Below are 22,677 nucleotides of genomic sequence, written 5' to 3' on the forward strand. Positions count from 1 at the left end.
AGCAAATAAGCATGTATCCTGTATGCATGTCAATCATATGCAGTCACTCAAGTGCAGCATCCAATATGCAACAATCACAATAAATGTAATATGTGCATATGATGCAATATGACATGGTCACCCCTGACGCCAGTCAGTCATCTCACACATAATGGTGAGACCGAGTGGGTAGGGCTGTGACACCGTGCACTCTGTCGTCACTACCCCTGAAGAGTGACCGAGTGGACGGGATGCACCGGAGTACACCTATCCTCCAACCTCAAACATAGTGAGGGAGCGTAACGCTCTCATCTCCCGGTACGCAATGACGGGAAGAGACCCCTGTCCTACTACTACGCTGCGTCCCACTAACCCATGAGTGTACCAGCGGAGCCCTCGACAGAGCAACCTACCATACACACCCTGAGTGTTGTGCCACTACCCATGTAGTGATCACGTGTGTAGAGGTCCATGTAGCCAGCCGACAAGCTCAATAATAATGGAGTCGTCAATCGCCCAGCATGCAATCATGCGATATGGTGCATGCGGCTACAGTATGTCATTCCTGAGCATATCCTCCATATGTGTAGGTGCCAAAAAGATAAACACATATATAACAAGGATAGTAAACAACATGAATCCAACATAACATATCCAACATATCTATCAACTAATCCAGTATAGAGGGAAGCACAATAAAGACCTCTATCTCTATGAACACAGATAAACATAGCCAGAAAGAAAAGCATGCCAGACTAATGTATAGCAGCTAACAGTAAAAGCATGTATCAGGTATCAACTAAACTAAACCCAGGAAAATACTAACTACCAACACTAGTAAGTATATATAAACTGCACATATCATAAGACACTATCAAAAGATAAGTCAAAGGGTACCCGCCTCAAATAGCAGTAGTATCACGCCAAAGCCAACGTCGAGACGCCTGTCTCGAATCAGAGTCCTGTGTCAAACAAACAAACAATATATATATTTTATGTAGCTAAATCCAATGAATAGCTAAATAAAATCCCTAATACTAAATTAGGGCAAAACTCTAATCACATCAATCACAACTTACCTAATTAAATCTAACGGTCAATTAGGGTTAGTTACCTAATCCCTAATCACCAATTAGATTACTCTAAGCAGATAATTCTAATCACAATCACTAACCATTTAGTAATCATGTAATCCAACTATCTCCAATTCAACACACAAACCTAAATTAATCTACCCATGACCAACAACTAATTACACTAATCATGTATCAATTCCCTGTTCCTTACCTCAATCCCAGTTACAGGAGAAAATGCTGCCGGAAGGAAACACTGTTGGATTGTAGAACACCACAGCAAGACACCTCCCTGTTGGAATTCCTTCCCTACCGTTCGGATCAAGGTGAGATCACGGTTCAGATCAAGGAATAAACATCACTAGTCAAACAATAACCTAATTCCGGAACCAAATCTTACCTCAACCGATTGTCTCCAAAAGGTGTCGCTCGATTAGATTCTGCACACCAGGGACTTCTCTGACCTTCAATCAACAACAACAAGGAAGAAATCCCTGACCTAACCTGAGATCGCCAACCATCAGCAAGAAGGCGAGCAAGAACCAGAGAAGAAGACTCGAACTAGGGCACAAATCAAAGAATAGAAAAGAGGAAAGATCGGTCGTTTACCCTCAAGGCCCTAATGGTCTCTTCACACCGGCGATCGGATGGCAAAGACTCGACCCAGTGGCTTCTAATCGAGGAAGAAAGGTCGGCAGTCCGCTAGAGGAGACGCGACGCCGTGTCTATGATCCGGAGAGAAATAGCGCCGCCCGGATCTGAGCGCAACGGCCACCGATGCCGGTAGAGGAAATCGCCGGAGCTGGAAACCCTAATCTCTTCGGCGCCGCCCGTCCGCGAGAGAGAGAACAGAGGAAGAAGAGAGTGCGCATGGGATCGGGGAAGGAAAAGGGTGGATCGGCGTTTTAGGGAAAGGCTTGGCGTTTAGAAGAGAATAAGAAAAGGAATTTTAAAATAAAAACTTTTCCTCACTTAACCGGGTATCCCAAACAGGCTTTATCCGTGCCCGCCGATCGATCCCCTCAAAACCCTCCGTACGAGCTCCGAAAAATTTCCAGAAAATTTCTAAAAATTTAATAAGGCTATTTCTCCAATAACCCTATTTATTTAATTTTCCGATATATTACATCCTCCCCTACTAATAAAAATTTGGTCCCCAAATTTCGCTATAACCAACAGCAAACACTATAATATAACCAAACAGTATAAATGCTGAAAGAACTCTAACCCACATACCTCAAGTAAACAAATGAGGGTATCGAGCTCGAATCGTATCCTCCAGCTCCCAAGAAGCCTCCTCGTCAGAATGATGCTGTCATCCGACTTTAACCAGCCGGACCGTCTTGTTCCGCAGCTGACACTCTCTGTGGTCCAGAATCCGTACAGGAACCTTCTCGTAAGTGACGTCAGGCTAAATAGGAACTGATATATCTAACAGAATATGCGCTGGGTTGGATACGTATCTCCTCAGCATAGATACATGGAATACATCGTGAATGCCAGCTAGAGATGGTGGTAGCGCCAGACGATAAGCTACTGCTCCAATCCTCTCCAAGATCTGGAATGACCCAATATATCGTGGAGCTAGCTTACCTCGAAGACCAAATCGCTTCACCCCTTTCGTGGGTGAAACTCTCAGAAACACATGATCACCAATAGAGAACTCTAGGGGTCTCCGTCGTCGATCAACATAACTCCTCTGACGGTCCTGAGCCTCAGACATCCTCTGTCTAATAGTACGAACCAACTCTGCCTCCTGCTGAGCTCTCTGAGGTCCTAACAGCTGGGCCTCCCCAACCTCCTTCCAGAGGATGGGTGTTCGACACGGTCTACCATACAACGCCTCAATCGGTGCCACCTAGATAGACGAATTATAGCTGTTGTTGTAGGCGAACTCCACCAATGGCAGATGGTCCTCCCAACTGCCTCCGAAATCCATAACGCAAGACCTCAGTAAGTCCTCCAAAGTCTGAATGGTCCGATCTGACTGTCCATCTATCTGCGGATGGAATGTCGTACTGAAACGGAGCTGTGTGCCCAAAGCATGCTGTAGACTCTGTCAGAACCGGGACGTGAATCGTGGGTCTCTATATGATATAATACTTAACGGAACACCATGTAACCTGATAATCTCATGACAGTATAACTCTGCTAATCGATCCAGAGAATCAGTCCTCCGGATCGCTATAAAATGTGCGGATTTGGTTAATCGGTCAACAATTACCCAAATCGCATCATGGTCTCGTCGAGTCCTAGGCAATCCTACCACAAAATCCATAGTAATATGCTCTCACTTCCACTCTGGAATAGGGATCCTCTGAAGTAAACCAGCAGGTCTCTGGTGCTCAGCCTTAACCTGCTGACAGATAAGACATCTAGCTACAAACTCCGCGATGTCTTTCTTCATGCCGTTCCACCAATAGGAACGCCTCAAATCACGATACATACGGGTCCCACCTGGATGGATAGCAAATCTAGAACGATGAGCCTCCTGAAGTAACTCCTCCATGACCGGGTGAGACCGAGGTACACATAATCTGCCTCGGAAATAAACAATACCCTCGTCATCTCAGGTAAACTCGGTCTGCTATCCGGAAGTTATCTGGCTGCCAATGAACTGTAAATGCTGATCTCCGGCTTGGGCCTCTCGAATCCTCATCCTGATCGACGACTGAGCAACCATGGTAACAAGAATACCCTGCTCTGTCCGTCCCTGCTCCTCAAGGCCCAACTCGGAGAATTCCTGAATCAAGTCCGTGACTAAAACTCGGTGACAAGCTAAAGTCCCTCTGGACTTCCTGCTCAGTGCATCAGTAACCACATTAGCTTTACCCGGATGGTAGCTAATAGTACAATCATAATCCTTTAGGAACTCCATCCATTTCCTCTGTCGGAGATTGAGTTCCTTCTGTGTGAAAATATATTTGAGACTCTTATGATCAGTAAGAATCTCAAAAGTAATACCATAAAGATGATGTCGCCAAATCTTCAAAGCAAAGATAATAGCGGCTAGCTCTAAATCATGTACTGGGTAGTTCATCTCATGCTCCTTCAACTGACGAGAAGCATAGGAGACTACCCTACCATGCTGCATCAAAACAGCACCCAAGCCTTGAAGAGATGCGTTTGTGTAAAGTATGAATCCGTCATCACCAAAAGGTAAAACCAAAACTAGTGCTGATACTAATCTCCGCTTCAGCTCCTGGAAGCTGGTCTCGCAAGCCTCTGACCACGTGAACTTCACGCCTTTCCTAATCAGACGTGTCAATGGCATAGCAATATTGGAGAAACCCTCAACGAATCGTCTGTAATATCCAGCCAGTCCCAAGAAACTACGGATCTCCTGAACTGACTTCGGCTGCTCCCAGCTAGTGATAACCTCGATCTTCTGAGGATCTACTGAAATACCTCGGCTTGACATCACGTGTCCCAGAAAACCAACTGAAGATAGCCAAAATACACACTTACTGAATTTCGCATACAGATGATGTCGTCGCAGAGTCTCCAAGACTATGTGAAGATGCTGTGCATGTTCCTCCTCGGAACGTGAATAGATCAATATGTCATCGATAAACACAATAATGAACTGATCTAGGTACTCCAGAAAGATGTGGTTCATCAGATCTATAAATACTGCAGGAGCATTGGTAAGCCCAAATGGTATTACCAAAAACTCGTAATGTCCGTATCTGGTACGAAATGCTGTTTTCTGAATATCAGAATCTCTAACTCTCAGCTGATGATATCCAGACCGTAGATCAATCTTAGAATACACTGATGTATCTCTGAGTTGATCAAATAAATCCTCAATCCATGGTAAGGGGTACTTATTTCTGATAGTCACTGCATTCAGCTGCCTATAATCGATGTACAACCTCAGAGTATCATCCTTCTTCTTGACGAATAGTACAGGAGAATCCTAAGGCGGAATACCGTGGGGTTCTCCACAAGGACACCAGAATGCTCCTGCCCGTGCATGTCATATGCAGCTGCTACAGGGGGAGCTGTCCTCTGCCGACGCTGCAAAGATTGGGCTTTCGGCCCACCTCGCTGAGTCCCGGACTGACCAAACCGTCCTCGCGGAATAGAAATCCCGGAAGCTACATGCTGAGTCTTCAGCGAATAGTCTCGGCTCAAATGTCCAAGCAGTTTGCAATAATAGCAAACTGACTGTCCCAGGGTGCATGCAGAGATGATGTGATCTCGGGATCCGCATCAGGTGTAGTGAGAATCACCGGTGGACAGTTTCCGGTTCTGTTGAGAAAATCGGGAATGTCCTGATGAAGATCATCCTGACTTCTGGGGTCAGCCAGATGACCCAGAAGTATCCTGACCCGTCTGAGTACGACTGCTCTGCTGCTGTCCAGTAGTCTGTGGCTGCTGGATCTGTCCCGAAGTTCGGTCAGACTGCTTCCTCTTCTTATCAGTATTTACTCTATGATGAGTAGACTCAATCATAAGAGCTCTATCCAATGTCTCGGTGTATGATGAATTCTCAAAATCGGCAATCTTCACCTGAAGATGCCCGTCCAGTCCCTGGACAAACTGGAGCATACGAGATCTGTCCTCGGCAACCAACTCAGGACAGAATCTAGCCAACCTATTAAATTCGGCATTATACTCCATCATTGAGCGGTTATTCTGCCGAAGACTTAGAAAATCCTGCCGACGTGTCATCTGATATGTCCGGAGAAAATACTGACTCTCGAATGCCTCCCTAAATCTCATCCAGGTAATATGCTGCTCGCTTATAATCGAGCGCTGTGTCCCACTAGATCTCTGCCCCATCTCGTATGTGGTAAGCAGCCAGCTCAGCCTTCTCCCACTCGGAGCAACCATGTAAAAGAATGTTCGCTCCATAGACTCTATCCAAGATTGAGCCACGCTCGGATTAGTCTTCCCGCGAAATAGCGTAAATCGATCTTTTCACCGACTCCGCTAAGGTTGGGATCCGTGCCAGTGCCGCAACCATATCCGTAGATATCACTACAGAACTGGACAAAACCACTGGAGCTGATCCTGTGGGTGGTACTACTGGATAAGTCGGAGGAGGTACTACTGTTGCTGCCGCATAAACTGGGGTGGGTACTGCTGGTGGAACTACAGGGTAGACATAAGTACAAAAAGTACGATGGGCAGTACCGGGTAAGAAGTAATCGGTACTACCGATGTGGGTGCCTAGTATATAGTAGCCGACACAGGTATCTGCAGTAATACCGGGTACGCAGTAATAGGCATGGCCAGAGAGGGTGCCGAGTATACCGCGAGTACTACTGATAGGGGAGGTGCTTGATATGCCGACGGTGGTACCACTAATGGTACAGTCGAGGTATGTACCTCTGAAGTCGGAATCGTCGGGGTCTTATAATCCGACGTGCCTATAATATCCTGATGAGTCTGTCCCTGACAGGCAAGCTTGATCCTAGCAGATCTCTCTAGAGACTCTATCTCCGGAGAATCTATCGCCCTCTTATCGGGGCGACCACATCTCAGTATCGGAACACCTGTATGTGTCGTATCTATAAACAAAATGTTACCTAGATATCACTACATGTATAAAAACTATAAAATTACCTGTTTTACCTAATTGCCGTCTGGAGATGTCCTGTCGCTGCTTAGCCCCAAATAGAACCAATAAAACTTCGTCAAAATATCTCGGAATTCCGAAACGATAAAATCGACGGAAATCCGTACAATCCGAAATACCGAAATATCCAAGCTAAATAAAAAATTTAGCTCTGATACCAAATAAATTGGTATCAGATAAACCTCGAAAATCCAAAACGAAGAGCAAGTATCGTGTAACCTCACTCTGATACCAAATAAATTAGTATCAGATAAACTCACAAATCCATAACACAGAAGCAGGTATCGTAAACCTGCTCTGATACCAAATAAATTGGTATTAGATAAAATCCCAAAAAATTCAGATACGTTCGTAAACTATAGGACACAAAAATCCGAAATCGGAGCCTAGCTCTGATACCAAATAATTAAATTGTCACGCCCCAAGTAGTCCCTGTCCGAAGAAATTTCGGCAGCATCTCCCCTGTACGGGTGACAATATGAATCCAGAATACATATATCTATACCTCGGCCACACACGGCCGGAACAATACAATACAAATAAGAAACTAACCACGCAGCTTATATCAACATTCCACACAGTTCAACATATAATCAATCCACGCAGTTTAATATAGAAAGACGATAAAGAATCCTCGAAGATATTTGTAAACATCCTACTCCACTACAACGAAGAAAACAAATCCACGAAGTAATGGGAAAATCCGCAGCGGAAAACAAAAGTAGCAAACCCGAATGTTCAATGTCCACAATACAAACCCACATCATCAGTATATGCGTAGAAACAATAACAGAAATCTAAAATAAGAAATCCTCATAACGAAGGGGCTAGCGACTGGAATCTCTCCTGACGGCCTCAACCTAAAAAAAAAATAGTAACAACGGGGTGAGTTCAAAGAACTCAGCAGGTAATCCAATAAATATGTACAGCAACATATAACCACCGGTAACATCCTATGGTACAGTACACTAAACCATAGAGCCTACAGTACAGTTTCCTAACAGTACAACCTACGGTACAGTTTCCTAACAGTATAACAGATATGCATAGCTGAAATAAACTGTAATAACCAGCAATAGGCATAAAGTACAGTCTATAAAAAGAATAATAAGAAAATGCATAACTGAAATAAACTGTACTCACCTGCGAGGCTTGGGCAAATGACTGTGGACATACACAGATAAAGATAATCAGAGCAAATAAGCATGTATCCTGTATGCATGTCAATCATATGCAGTCACCCAAGTGCAGCATCCAATATGCAACAATCATAATAAATACAATCTGTGCATATGATGCAATATGACATGATCACCCCAGTGGTAGGTTGCTCTGTCGAGGGCTCCGCTGGTACACTCATGGGTTAGTGTGACGCAGCGTAGTAGCAGGACAGGGGTCCCTTCCCGTCATTGCATACCGGGAGATGAGAGCGTTACGCTCCCTCACTATTTTTGAGGTTGGAGGATAGGTGTACTCCGGTGCATCCCGTCCACTCGGTCACTCTTCAGGGGTAGTGACGACAGAGTGCACGGTGTCACAGCCCTACCCACTCGGTCTCACCATTGTGTGTGAGATGGCTGACTGGCGTCAGGGGTCACCATGTCATATTGCATCATATGCACAGATTGCATTTATTGTGATTGTTGCATATTGGATGCTGCACTTGGGTGACTGCATATGATTGACATGCATACAGGATACATGCTTATTTGCTCTAACTATCTTTATCTGTGTATGTCTACAGTCATTTGCCCAAGCCTCGCAGGTGAGTACAGTTTATTTCAGTTATGCATTTTCTTATTATTCTTTTTATAGACTGTACCTTATGCCTATTGCTGGTTATTACAGTTTATTTCAGCTATGCATATCTGTTATACTGTTAGGAGACTGTACCGTAGGTTGTACTGTTAGGAAACTGTACTGTAGGCTCTATGGTTTAGTGTACTGTACCATAGGATGTTACCGGTGGTTATATGTTGATGTACATATCTATTGGATTACCTGCTGAGTTCTTTGAACTCACCCCGTTGTTACTATTTTTTTCAGGTTGAGGCCGTCAGGAGAGATTCCAGTCGCTAGCCCCTTCGTTATAAGGATTTCTTATTTTAGATTTCTGTTATTGTTTCTACGCATATACTGATGATGTGGGTTTGTATTGTGGACATTGAACATTCGGGTTTGCTACTTTTGTTTTCCGCTACGGATTTTCCCATTACTTCATGGATTTGTTTTCTTTGTTGTAGTGGAGTAGGATGTTTACATATATCTTCGAGGATTCTTTATCGTCTTTCTATATTAAACTGCGGGGATTGATTATATGTTGAACTGTGTGGAATGTTGATATAAGCTGCGTGGTTGGTTTCTTATTTGTATTGTATTGTTCCGGCCGTGTGTAGCCGAGGTATAGATATATGTATTCTGGATTCATATTGTCACCGTACAGGGGAGATGTTGCCGAAATTTCTTCAGACAGGGACTACCTGGGGCGTGACAATTTATTCTGGATTCATATTGTCACCCTCACCCTTATGACTCACTTGACTCTTCATTGCAGCCTTGACCTCTTGACTTCAAGCTTTTTTCCTTTGACTCTCATCCCTCAGATGCACCCAAGCCTGTGGCTCGTCCTAATGTCATCCTTCGCATATGCCTCGAAGTCGCTTCCCTTGGCCCTTGTCCTTGATGCCTTGTTCACGACCCCTCGAATGTTCCATCTTTCACCGGACCCAAAGTCATCAAGCTGAGTCATATGTGTATCCTGCAACCCTACACACTCACATACATATATCAAATAACAAGGGTAAACATAACTTAAATCCTTTGCCCAAACATCAAAACACATGGTCACACAGACCATTGAGATTGTTCCAACAGAGTCCTCATGCTTGGTTTGGAAAATTTACTCAGGTTGTCAAAAAATTTGGTATGATGAAAAGTACGTCTGACCATTTTGTATTTTACATTTACATGTAGTCAGAAGCTCGCATAATTCTGTTAGTTGTGTATGTGGATGATATTGTTATCACTGGAAGTGATACTAGGAATTTCATCTCTTAAAATTTTCATTCATACTCAGTTTTACACAAAAGACTTTAGAGTGCTAAAGTATTTATTAGGTGTTGAAGTTATGAGGAGTAAAAAAGGTATATTTCTATTTTAGAGAAAATATGTCCTCAACTTATTATCTAAGATAGAAAAATTAAGGACAAATCCTTGTAGTTCTCCAATGACTCAGAACATGCACATTACATGAGATGGGAAACTATTTGAACATTCTAAGAGATATCGAAGATTAGTTAAGAAGTTGAATTACTTTACTATCACTTATCCAGATATTGCATATCTAGTTAGTGTTGTCAGTAAGTTTATGTCATTTCCAACAGTTCATTATTAGGTAGCGTTAGAGTAAATTTTGTGTTACTTGAAGGGAATATTCAGATGAGGTATCGTATATGCAAATCATAGGCATGCTCATATTGAATATTTTTTAGATACAAATTGAGCAATTCCAAAATGGATATATGATCTACTTCAGGTTATTGTATCTTTGTTAGAGGAAATTTAGTCTCATGGAGGAGTAAGAAGCAAAATGTTGTGTCACAATACAATGCAGAGTCAGAATATAGGGCAATGATATAGTCTGTGTGTGAGATAATATAGATACATATCAACTCTTGATTGAAGTAGGTTTTAAAATTTCAATACCGACAAAACTGTGGTGTGATAACCAAGCTGCTTTTTATATTACATCGAATCCTATGTTTCATGAGCAAATTAAGTGCATTGAAATTGATTTCCATTTTGTTCATAAAAGAATTCAACAAAGCTTGATTTCTATAAGATATGTGAAGAATGGAGAACTAGGTGGCATCTTCACAAAATCTTTAAGTGGGATTCAGGTTGATTATCTTTATAACAAGTTGGTTATGATTAATATCTTTGCTTCAACTTGATGAGGAGTATTATCTGTATATATTAGTTACCATCTTATCTACATATTATTTGTATATATTAGTTAATATATCTATCGATTAGTTAATTAGCAATTAGTCTAATTATAGTTTCCTAAAATAAATTCCTAGTTTGTATATAAATATGCCTCACTCTTCGATTATCTATCCTTTTTATCTCAAATGATAGTTATATTTAATGAAAGGTCATTCTGAGTTATTTTCTCTATTTTGTGCATTTGTGTTGAGATTAAGACTCAATTCAATGTGTCCATCCATATGTTGTGAAGTGATAATGCCAAAGAATATATGTTTGATTTATTTCAATCTTATGTGAGTTAGAATGACTTGCTTCATGAAACCTCTTGTATTAATACTTCCATCCTAAAAATGGTGTGCCAGAACGTAAAAATAGACATCTTCTTGAAATTGCACAAGCATTTTTATTTCAAATGAATGTTCCAAAAGTATTTTGAGTTGATGTAGTTTCGACAACATGTTTTCTCATTAACTGCATGTTATCCTTTGTTCATCTTGGTGATACCCCTTTCAAAATACTTTTTCCCAATAAGGCATTTCATGTTAAGCCTAGGATAGTTGGTAGCATCGGTTTAGTTCAGGATGTTTGTCCGCATATCACTAAATTAGATCACAATTCTTTGAAGTGTGTCTTCCATGGTTATTCTCGTCTTCAGAAAGGATATAAGTGTTATTGTCCAATATTAACAAATATCTTGTTTTAATTAAAGTTATATTTACGGAAGACACACCTTATTTCTCGTCATCTATTCAAACTCGACAGGAGGAGGAGAAGGATTTGCTGGTATATTTTGTCAAATCTGTTGGATCGAAAGCGATAGAGGGGGGTGAATAGCGCTGGTGGCTATTTCGTTCTTTTCGTAAAACTGTCGAAGTGAAACACGCAGCGAAAATAAAGAAAAAGGAACAACACAATAACACGGTCGTTTACTTGGTTCGGAGCCTGTGGCGACTCCTACTCCAAGGCCCGCGATCGTTGACCGCTTTCGGTGGGCAACAACTATAAGCTCGAAAGATTGTTACAATTAGAACTATAAAAGAAAACAATACCGACAGTAAGAATATCAAAATCTGGAGTTCCGGGTCGTCGGTATGTCGTCACAGCACTTCGGGATGAACTCGTTAGCAGTTGAATGCAGAAGGATCGCTTGCGAATTCTTGTTCTAAGCTGCTGCTCGAAGTCCCCTTTTAAACAGTGCTGGAGGCGCCTCCAGGCTGCCGAGTCACACGTGTGGATCAACTCTGATCTGGTCGGGCCTTATCCCACTGAAGGCGCCTCCAAGTTGCTCCAAGGTGCCTCCAACGCCTGGTCCAAGGTGCCTCCAGTGACCTCCGAGGTGCCTCCAGGGTCTCTGGGCAGCTGGCTTCGGCTAGCACCCGAGGCGCCTCCTAGCCCCATGGAGGCGCCTCGGACACTGTTCATCCGAGGTCTAAGTTGCTCCTTTGTTCCTGTAAAATGTGATAGTCCAAAACACAAACCCTGCAAAACAAAGTTAGCACAGAAACAGTATGATAGACATACTTAACAGTCGCCAGACTGTCCGGGTCTGACTTCGGATTTCCAACCGAAAACCCTAGGTCGACCTGACGCCTACTGTTCCCTCTACGGGGAACGCGTCCTCACCTACTCCACTCAGGAGATTTACTTGTTGCCAGTGTGATCCTCCAAATCGAATGGACTTTTACTCGGCATTTGAAGCTTTCGGACTTTCTGCTGGACTTCCGCTTCCCGGCTGGTCCAGTCTTTCACCTGGTTCGCGACACCAGGACTTTCCACCTAGGGTTACCCCCCCCCCAGGACTTTTGCATGAAGCTCTCGACCCGCCAAGACTTTCCACATAGGGTTACCACCCCCTATTACCTAGTGTTACCACCCCCTAGGGTTTTCCACTTGCCTAACCGCAGCTAAGACTTTTGCCTAAGTACACTTAGGACTTTTCCTACAAGCTCATTCATACACATTAGATAACTATTAAACTTAACTTTGAATCCCTTTGCCATTATCAAAACTTGAGTTCGATCGTCGGATGCTTCCCGCACCAACAATCTCCCCCTTTTTGATTATGACAATCGAAATTCAAAGTTAAGAAAAAAAAATGCAATAATAGATAAGAATAAATTTGCACAAGCATAATTAAAACACAAGCACATTAAAGCTCCCCCTTTATAGAAGCTCCCCCTTAAAATAATTTCTTTTTATTTTAAATTTTCTTTAATTGAATTTCCTTATACTCTCCCCCTTTACCATATATCAAAATAAACAAGAGAGTAAAATTAGTATGGACATAAACACATAGCTCTTTTAAAATAAGTTTTCTTATAAATGTTTAGCTAAGTTAGAAAATTTGACATAAGTTTAGAACCACAATTTTTTCAAAGATTTTAAAATTTAAGTTTGAGAAGTAATGTTTAAATTTTTCAAATAATTTCCAAAGTATGCTTTTAAAAGATTTTTTAAATGATTTTTCAAAGCATTTTGAAAGATTTAAGTGAATTTTTTTTTAAATAAGTTTTTGACAAAATTTTCCAAAGGATTTTAAATTAAGTTTTTGAAATAATTTTGAAATAATTTTCAAAGGATTTTTTAAAATTACTTTTTGAAATAATTTTCAAAGGATTTTTAAAATTAGATTTTGAAATAATTTTCAAAATATTTTTAAATAAGTTTTTGAAATAATTTTCAAAGGATTTTTAAATAAGTTTTTGAAATAAGGTTTTGAAATAATTTTCAAAGGATTTTTAAATAAGTTTTTGAAATAAAGTTTTGAAATAATTTTCAAAGGATTTTTAAATAAGTTTTTGAAATAATTTTCAAAGGATTTTTAAAAGAATTTTTAAAATTATTTTTCAAAGATTTTTAAAGAATTTTTCAAAATATTTTTAAATAATTTTTAAAAGAATTTTTAAAAATATTTTTAAAAATATTTTCAAAGAATTTTAAAGAATTTTTCAAAAGATTTTTAAATATTTTCTAAAAGAATTTTTAAAATTATTTTTCAAAGATTTTTAAAGAATTTTTCAAAAGATTTTTTAATAATTTTTAAAATGATTTTTCAAAGATTTTTAAAGAATTTTCCAAAAGAAATTTTTAAAAGAATTTTTAAAATGATTTTTCAAAGATTTTTAAAGAATTTTTCAAAAGATTTTTAAATAATTTTTAAAAGAATTTTTAAAATGAATTCTCAAAGACTTTTAAAGAATTTTCCAAAAGAAATTTTTAAAAGAATTGTTTAAATGATTTTTCAAAGAATTTTAAAGAATTTTTCAAAAGATTTTTAAATAATTTTTCAAAAGATTTTTAAATAATTTTTAAAAGACTTTTTAAAATATTTTTCAAATAATTTTTAAAAGAGTTTTTTAAATAATTTTTAAAAGAGTTTTTTAAAAAATTTTAAATAATTTTTAAAAGAATTTCTAAAATATTTTTTAAAGGATTTTTAACGAAATTTTCTTTTTTTAAATGATTTTTTTATATATATAATTTTTAAAAGAATTTTTTTTAAAAAAAAATAAAGGTTGATTGGGTTTAGTTGATTTTAATTAAATTTGCTTAAATTTTGAACAATTTGAACTTATTTGAACTTAGATCCATCTCACCCGATTCTAAATTATCAATGAGGTAATCTTAAGTAATTTTGTGAGATGGTTATCTTTAATTTAGGTTATTTGTAAGGATTAATTTACATTTGAGTTAAACTTAGGTTTTCCAATTAGTCAATTAAATATGTCTTTCCATGATTGATTCCCAGGTCAGGGCGAGGCTCTAAGTCTTCTTGGGTATGGAATCATCCACCCCTTCCTAGACAGAATCGCTCAAAGAAATATATATTGAATTTTCTTTTTGAAACTCCTAGATTTAACTAGCAAGTGTAAATTACGCCTAGATTCTTAAGCTATCCTAGTCTAAGCATGTATATTGCAAGGAAAATAAATAAACAAGCATCAATCAATTTTATCTATTTATTGAGATAGTTTTTCTATTAGCTCCCCCTGGATCATAGCCTCGATATGGTCTATCAAGGAAATGGATCTTATCATTGGGGACCCAATAGTGACCAGGTCCAACTTGATTAACCAAGTTTAACTTGGGGACCCATGCTTGAATTATGTTTCTATTATTTCTATTTATTAGAGATAGGTATGATTTATATTTTCTTTTGGTTTTAAATCCAAGTCTGGATTTATTGTAAACGTCTCGTTGTTTTCCAAGAATCAGATCCAGATTCTTTGAACCCAAGGTGAACCGTTCCAACGTGTCCTTGAGTTCTTTAATTTAAGTTTTCAAATTGAAATTTTCTTCCTCAAGTTGTTGGACTTGAGTTGAACTTCCAATTTGAACTGGTTCAATTAAAGAACTCGAGTCAGTCGCTTCCTTAAGGGCTATTACCTCCTTTTGGAGTGACTTGACCCGAACGTTGGATTCAGCCAACTTTTTTAGCAAGTAAGGAACTAAATTCATTAATTCATCTATTTGAGTTTCGGCGAGCAAAGAACTTACAGTGGGGTTCGGCCCTTCGGAAACGGATGCGGATCCGTGGCTTCGCTCGGACTCGGTTTCTGATTCGCTCTCGATCTCGGATTCGGACTCGATCTCAACAATATTTGCTTGTATTGGTAGAGCTAGGAAGCTTGTTTGTTCAAGCTCTTCATCGGAATCTTCGGAGGAGGACTCATCCCACGTCGCCTGCAACACCTTCTTCTTTCTAGCTGTGAGATATCGGAAAATTAAATAAATAGGGTTATTTCAGAAATAGCCTTATAAAATTTTTTCTAAAATTTTAGAAATTTTCTAGGAATTTTTCAGAGCTCGTACGACGGATTTTGAGGGGATCAATTTCGAGTTAAGATAAAGCCTGTTTGGGATACCCATTTAAGTGAGGAAAAGTTTAAATTATATATTCCTTTTCTTTTATTCCTTCTCTCCCAAAGCGCCATTTCCCCCAAACCCGAGCCTTCTTCCCCGATCTCTTCTCCCCTCTCTGCCCGACTCAAATTCTCGATCTCCTCTCCCCCGATCTTCCTCCGCTCGACGCGCTCTCTCTCTCGCGGACGACTCGGCGCCGAGACTGGAGGAGCACATCACCGGAGCTCGACAGTGCTGAGGAAGACAAGCTGGATCTGGCCGAGGGATCTCTATCTCAGTGGCTTCTTGCGCCGGTCATCGGCGATTCCTTGGTGGCTAGGTCACGGTGAGGAGCAAGATTCGCGTCGACTCCCAACCAATCATCCACCGCAGCTTGGAGAGGTGCCCTAGTCTGGATTTTTGCCACTCGATCGCCGGCGTGGTAAGCTAGCCTTAACCGAAAACCCCTCTTCTCGAATTGCCTCTTGATTCATCACTGGATCCTTGTTGATTCAAGGGTTTAGCTGGATTAGGGTTCTCCTTTTGGAATTGACTCTTCTTGTGCTGGATTCTTTCCCTGATCAGATTGGTCATCTTCTTGTGGTTGTTTTAGGTTTCAGTTGAAGATGATGGGATTAATAGAGTTGTCGAGCAGAGGCTTGAAGGTTTATTGTGTGATCCGTGATCTCCATTGATTGATTCTTCGTGATCCGGTTGTTTCCAGTAGGTGATGAGGTTCTGTTCTGTGGTGTTCTTGATCTCACCTTGAACCCAATTGAGTAGGGAAGGATTTCAGGAGGATTACATTCTGTGGAAAGCAGTGAGGATTTGAGAAGGTGATCTTGGTTCCGATAGCAATAACCATTTGATCCAGCATCAATAGCAGCTGAGATTGAGGTATGAGTAGGGATTTTGATACATGATGTATTGATGAATTAGGTTTGATTGGAGGTTCTAGTTAGATCTTGATTGTGATTAGATATATTTACTTAGATTTAATCTAATGGAATGATTAGGGTTAAGACAATTAACCCTAGTTAACTATTGGATCTAATCTAAGTTTAGATATCTAATCTAATTGGTGATTAGGGATTAGATAACTAATCTTAATTAACCATTAGATTTAATTAGGTATATTGAGGTTGTGTTGATTAGGGTTTTGCCCTAATTTAGTTTTAGGGATTTTATTTAGCTATTCATTTGGATTTATCTAAATAAAATATATATGTATTGCTTGTTGACGCAAGACTCTGTTTCGAGACGGGCGTCTCGATTTTGGATTGCTTGATTGTACCTTCTATTTGAGGCGGGTACCCTTTGACTTATCTTTTCGATATTGTCTTATGATATGTATAGTTTATATATAATTACTAGTGAATGGTAGTTTAGCACTTTCCCTGGGTTTAGTTTAGTTGATACCTGATACATGCTTCTACTTTTAGCTGCTATACATTAGTCTGGCATGCTTTTCTTTCTGGCTATGTTTATCTGTGTTCATAGAGATAGAGGTATTTATTGTGCTTTCCTCTATACTGGATTAGTTGATAGATATGTTGGATATGTGATGTTGGATTCATGTTGTTTATTATCCTTGTTATATATATGTTTATCTTTTTGGCACCTACACATATGGAGGGGGATATGTTCAGGTATGATATACTGTAGCCGCATGCACCATATTGCATGATTGCATGCTGGGCGATTAACGACTCCATTATTGTTGAGCTCGTCGGCCGGCTACATGGGTCTGCACACAACGTGACCACTGCATGGGTAGTGGCACAACACTCAGGGTGTGTATGGCAGGTTGCCCGGTGGTGCTCCGCTAGGACGCTCATGGGTAGCGTGACAAGAGCGTAGTAGCACGCCAGGGTCCCTCCCCATCATTGTGTACCGGGAGATGAGAGCATTGCGCTCCCTCACTATGTTTGAGGTAGGAGAATAGGTGTACTCCGACAGCATCCCGTCCACTCGGTCACTCATCAGGGGTAGTGACGGCAGAGTGCACGGTTGTCACAGCCCTACCCACTCGATCTCACCATTGTGTGTGAGATGGTTGATTGGTAGTAGGGGTGACCAGGACATGTCATTTGCATCATATGCACAGATTGCATTATTTGTGATTGATGCATTTTGGTGATTGCATATGATTGACATGCATACAGGTTATATGCTTTTGCTCTGACTATTTTTATCTGTGTATGTTCACAGTCAGTTGCACAAGCCTCGCAGGTGAGTACAGTTTATTTCAGTTATGTAGTTCTTATTATTATTGCAGTAGACTGTATTACATGCTTATTGTTGGTTACTGCAGTTTATTCAGTTATGCATACCTGTTATACTTTTAGGAGACTGTACTATATGTTATATTCTTAGGAGACTGTACTATATGTTATACTGTTAGGATACTGTACCGTAGGATTGTTACTGATAGTTATATATTGTTGTACATATCTATTGGATTACCTGCTGAGTTCTTTGGACTCACATCGTTATATTACTACCTTTCAGGTTGATGCCGTCGGGAGATATTCCAGTCGCTAGACCCCCTTGTCGCGAGAATTCCTTATTGTTGGTTTTTGTTATGATTTCTATGCATATACCGGTGATGTGGGTTTTGTATTGTAGACTTTATGTTGAACCTTTGGGTTTGCTACTTTTTTTTCCGCTGCGAATATTTTCATTACTTCGTGGATTTCGTTTTCTTCATTGTAGTGGAGTAGGATGTTATACATATATCTGCGATTATTTCTATATCATCTTTTCTTCATATTAAACTGTGTGGAATGTTGATATAAACTGCGTGGTTTGGTTATTATTTGTATAGTATTGTTCTGGCCGTGTGGACCGATGTATGGATATATGTATTCTGGATTCATATTGTCACCCGTACAGGGGAGATGCTGCTGAAATTTCTTCTGGCAGGGACTACCTGGGGCGTGACAATATTTTTGGTATCAGAGCAGGTTACGATACCTATTTTGCTAGTTTTGGATTTTTTTTTTACTTTATCTGATACCAATTTATTTGGTATCAGAGCAGGTTACGATACTTGCTAGGCATTCTGGATTTTCGAGATTTTATCTGATACCAATTTATTTGGTATCAGAGCAGGTTATGATACCTGTTTTCCGTGTTCCAAATTTTTTGAGGTAATCTGATACCAATTTATTTGGTATCAAAGGTGGTTTACGATACTTGTTTTTTGTTTTGGATTTTGGACTTAGTCTGATACCAATATTTTTGGTATCAGAGCATGTTACGATACTTGCTAGGCATTCTGGATTTTTGGGGATTTTATCTGATACCAATTTATTCGGTATCAGAGCAGGTTTGCGATACCTGTTCTGGATTTTTGAGTTTATCTGATACCAATTTATTTGGTATCAGAGCAGGTTACGATACTTGCTAGGCATTCTGGATTTTCGGGATTTTATCTGATACCAATATTTTTGGTATCAGAGCTAGGCTCCGATTTCGGATTTTTATGTCCTGGAGTTTGTGAGCGTATCTGGATATTTTCAGATTTGTACGGATTCCGTCGATTTTTCTCGTTTCAGAATTTCGAGGTGTTTTGACGAGGTTTTATTTGGGTGACTAAGCAGCGACAGGATATCTCCAGACAACAAATAGGTAAATTAGGTAATTTTATAGTTCTCATACCTGTAGTGATATATGGGTAACATTTTGTTTATAGATATGACATATACACGTATTCCGGTACCGAGACGTGGTCGTCCACGTAAGAGGACAATAGATTCTCTGGAGATAGAGTCTCTAGAGAGATCTGCTAGGGTCGAGCCTGTCCGTTAGGGGCAGACTCGTTAGGATATTATAGGCACGTCGGATTATAAGATCCCGACGGTTCCGACTTCAGAGGTGCATACCTCGACTGTACCACTAGTGGTATCACCTTCAGTATACCCGACACCCCCTCCAATCATGCCTACTACTGCGTACTTGAGGTACGAGATGAGGCAGAGATCTAGTGGGACACAACGCTCCATTATAGGCGAGCAGCATATTACCTGGACGAGATTTAGGGAGGCATTTGAGAGTCAGTATTTTTTCCGGGCGTATCGGATGACATGTCGGCGGGATTTCCTGAGTCTTCGGCAGAATAATCGCTCAGTTATGGAATATAATGCCGAATTTAATCGGTTGGCCCGATTCTGTCCTGAGTTGGTTGCCAAGGACAGATCTCGTATGCTTTAGTTTGTCCAGGGACTAGACGGGCATCTTCAGGTGAAGATTGCCGGTTTTTGTAGTTCATCATACACAGAGGCATTGGGTAGAGCTCTTATGATTGAATCTGCTCATCAGAGTGAATGCAGACAAGAAGAGGAAGCAGACTGATCGAACTTCTAGACAGATCCAACAGCCACAGACTATGGGATAGCAGCAGAGCAGTCACACTCAGATGGGTTAAGGTACTTCTGGGTCATCGGGACGACCCCTGAAATCAGGATGATCTTCATCAAGACGTTCCCGGTCTTCTCAGCAGAACCGGAAACTGTCCACCGGTGACTCTCACTGCACCCGATGTGGATCCCGAGATCACATCATCTCTGCATGTACCCTAGGGCAGTCAGTTTGCTATTATTGCAAACTTCCTGGGCACTAGAGCCGAGACTGTTCGCTGATAGATCAACATGTAGCTTTCGGGATTTTTGTTTCGGGAGGATAGTTTGGTCAGCCCGGGACTCAGCGAGGAGGGTCGAAAGCTCAATCTTCGCATCGTCAGCAGAGGACAGCTCCCCCTACAGCAGCTGCATATGGCATGCACAGGTAAGAGCATTCCGGTATCCTTGTGGAGAACCCCACGGTATTCCGCCTTAGTGTTCTCCTGTACTATTCGTCAAGAAGAAGGATGATACTCTGAGGTTGTGCATCGATTATAGGCAGCTGAATGCAGTGACTATCAGAAATAAGTACCCCTTGCCACGGATTGAGGATTTATTTGATCAACTCAGAGATACATCAGTGTATTCTAAGATTGATCTGCGGTCTGGATATCATCAGCTGAGAGTTAGAGATTCTGATATTCAGAAGATAGCATTTCGCACCAGATACAGACATTACGAGTTTTTGGTAATGTCATTTGGGCTTACCAATACTCCTGCAGTATTTATGGATCTGATGAACCGTATCTTTCTGGAGTACATAGATTAGTTTGTTATTGTGTTTATCGATGATATATTGATATATTCGCGTTCTGAGGAGGAGCACGCACAGCATCTTCGCATAGTCTTGGAGACTCTACGACGACATCATCTGTATGCGAAGTTCGGCAAGTGTGCATTTTGGCTATCCTCAATTGGTTTTCTGGGACATCTGGTGTCAAGCCGAGGTATTTCAGTAGATCCTCAGAAGATCGAGGCTATCACTAGTTGGGAGCAGCCGAAGTCAGTCCAGGAGATCCGCACTTTCTTGGGACTGGTTGGATATTACAGGCGATTCATTGAGGGTTCTCTAGTATTGCTATGTCGTTGACACGTTTGACTAGGAAAGACGTGAAGTTCACGTGGTTAGAGGCTTACGAGACCAGCTTCCAGGAGTTGAAGCGGAGATTAGTATCAGCACCAGTTTTGGTTTTACCTTCTGGTAATGACGGATTCGTACTTTACACAGATGCATCTCTTCAGGGCTTGGGCACTGTTTTAATGCAGCACGGTAGGGTAGTCTCCTATGCTTCTCGTCAGTTGAAGGAGCATGAGAAGAACTACCTAGTACATGATTTAGAGCTAGCCGTTATTATCTTTGCTTTGAAGATTTGGCGACATCATCTTTATGGTATTACTTTTGAGATTTTTACTGATCATAAGAGTCTCAAATATATTTCCACATAGAAGGAACTCAATCTCCGACAGAGGAGATGGATGGAGTTCCTGAAGGATTATGATTGTACTATTAGCTACCATCCGGGTAAAACTAATGTGGTTGCTGATGCACTTAGCAGGAAGTCCAGAGGGACTTTAGCTTGTCACCGAGTTTTAGTCACGGACTTGATTCAGGGATTCTCCGAGTTGGGCCTTGAGGAGCAGGGACGGACAGCAGGGTATTCTTGTTACCATGGTTGCTCAGTCGTCGATCAGGATGAGGATTCGAGAGGCCCAGGCCGAAGATCAGCATTTACAATTCATTGGCAGCCAGATAGCTTCCGGACAACAGACCGAGTTTACACGAGATCACGAGGGTATTGTTTATTTCTGAGGCAGATTATGTGTACCTCAGTCTCACCCGGTCATGGAGGAGTTACTTCAGGAGGCTCATCGTTCTAGATTTGCTATCCACCCAGGTGGGACCCGTATGTATCGTGATTTGAGGCGTTCCTATTGGTGGAACGGTATGAAGAAAGACATTGCAGAGTTTGTAGCTAGATGTCTTATCTGTCAGCAGGTGAAGGTTGAGCACCAGAGACCTGCTGGTTTACTTCAAAGGATCCCTATTCCAGAGTGGAAGTGGGAGCACATTACTATGGATTTTGTGGTAGGATTACCTAGGACTCGACGAGGTCATGATGCGATTTGGGTAATCGTTGACCGATTAACCAAATCCGCACATTTTATAGCGATCCGGAAGACTGATTCTCTGGATCGATTAGCAGAGCTATATTGTCGTGAGATTATCAGGCTGCATGGTGTTCCTTTGAGCATTATATCATATAGAGACCCACGATTCACGTCTCGGTTCTGGCAGAGTCTGCAACAAGCTTTGGGCACACAACTCCGTTTCAGTATGGCATTCCATCCATAGACAGATGGACAGTAAGAGCGGACCATTCAGACTTTGGAGGACTTGCTGAGGTCATGCATTATGGATTTCGGAGGCAGCTGGGAGAACCACCTACCCTTGGTGGAGTTCGCCTATAACAACAGCTATCATTCGGCTATCCAGATGGCACCGTTTGAGACGTTGAATGGTAGACCTTGTCGGACACCCACCCTCTGGGAGGAGGTTGGGGAGGCCCAGCTGATAGGACGTCAGAGAGCTCAGGAGAAGGCAGAGTTGGTTCGTACTATCAGACAGAGGTTGTCAGAGGCTCAGGACCGTCAAAAGAGTTATGTTGATCGGAGACAGAGACCCCTAAAGTTTTCTATTGGTGATCATGTATTTCTAAGAGTCTCACCCATGAAAGGGGTGAAGAGATTTGGTTTTTGAGGTAAGTTAGCTCCACGATATATTGGGTCATTCCAGATCTTGGAA

At 40.9% G+C, this 22,677-nt stretch overlaps 1 protein-coding gene across 1 annotated transcript in view; it reads left to right on the forward strand.

Annotated features, from left to right (window-relative positions):
* Positions 1 to 22,677, forward strand: part of LOC122048164 (chloroplastic import inner membrane translocase subunit HP30-2-like) — a 104,449-nt gene that overhangs the window by 55,218 nt on the left and 26,554 nt on the right. The window contains exon 5 of the mRNA XM_042609759.1: positions 8,913 to 8,923. Within this exon, the coding sequence (XP_042465693.1) occupies positions 8,913 to 8,923 (11 nt within the window). The remainder of the gene's footprint in view (positions 1 to 8,912; positions 8,924 to 22,677) is intronic.

This window comes from Zingiber officinale, chromosome 2B, assembly GCF_018446385.1.
Source record: "Zingiber officinale cultivar Zhangliang chromosome 2B, Zo_v1.1, whole genome shotgun sequence".
Lineage (NCBI taxonomy): Eukaryota > Viridiplantae > Streptophyta > Magnoliopsida > Zingiberales > Zingiberaceae > Zingiber > Zingiber officinale.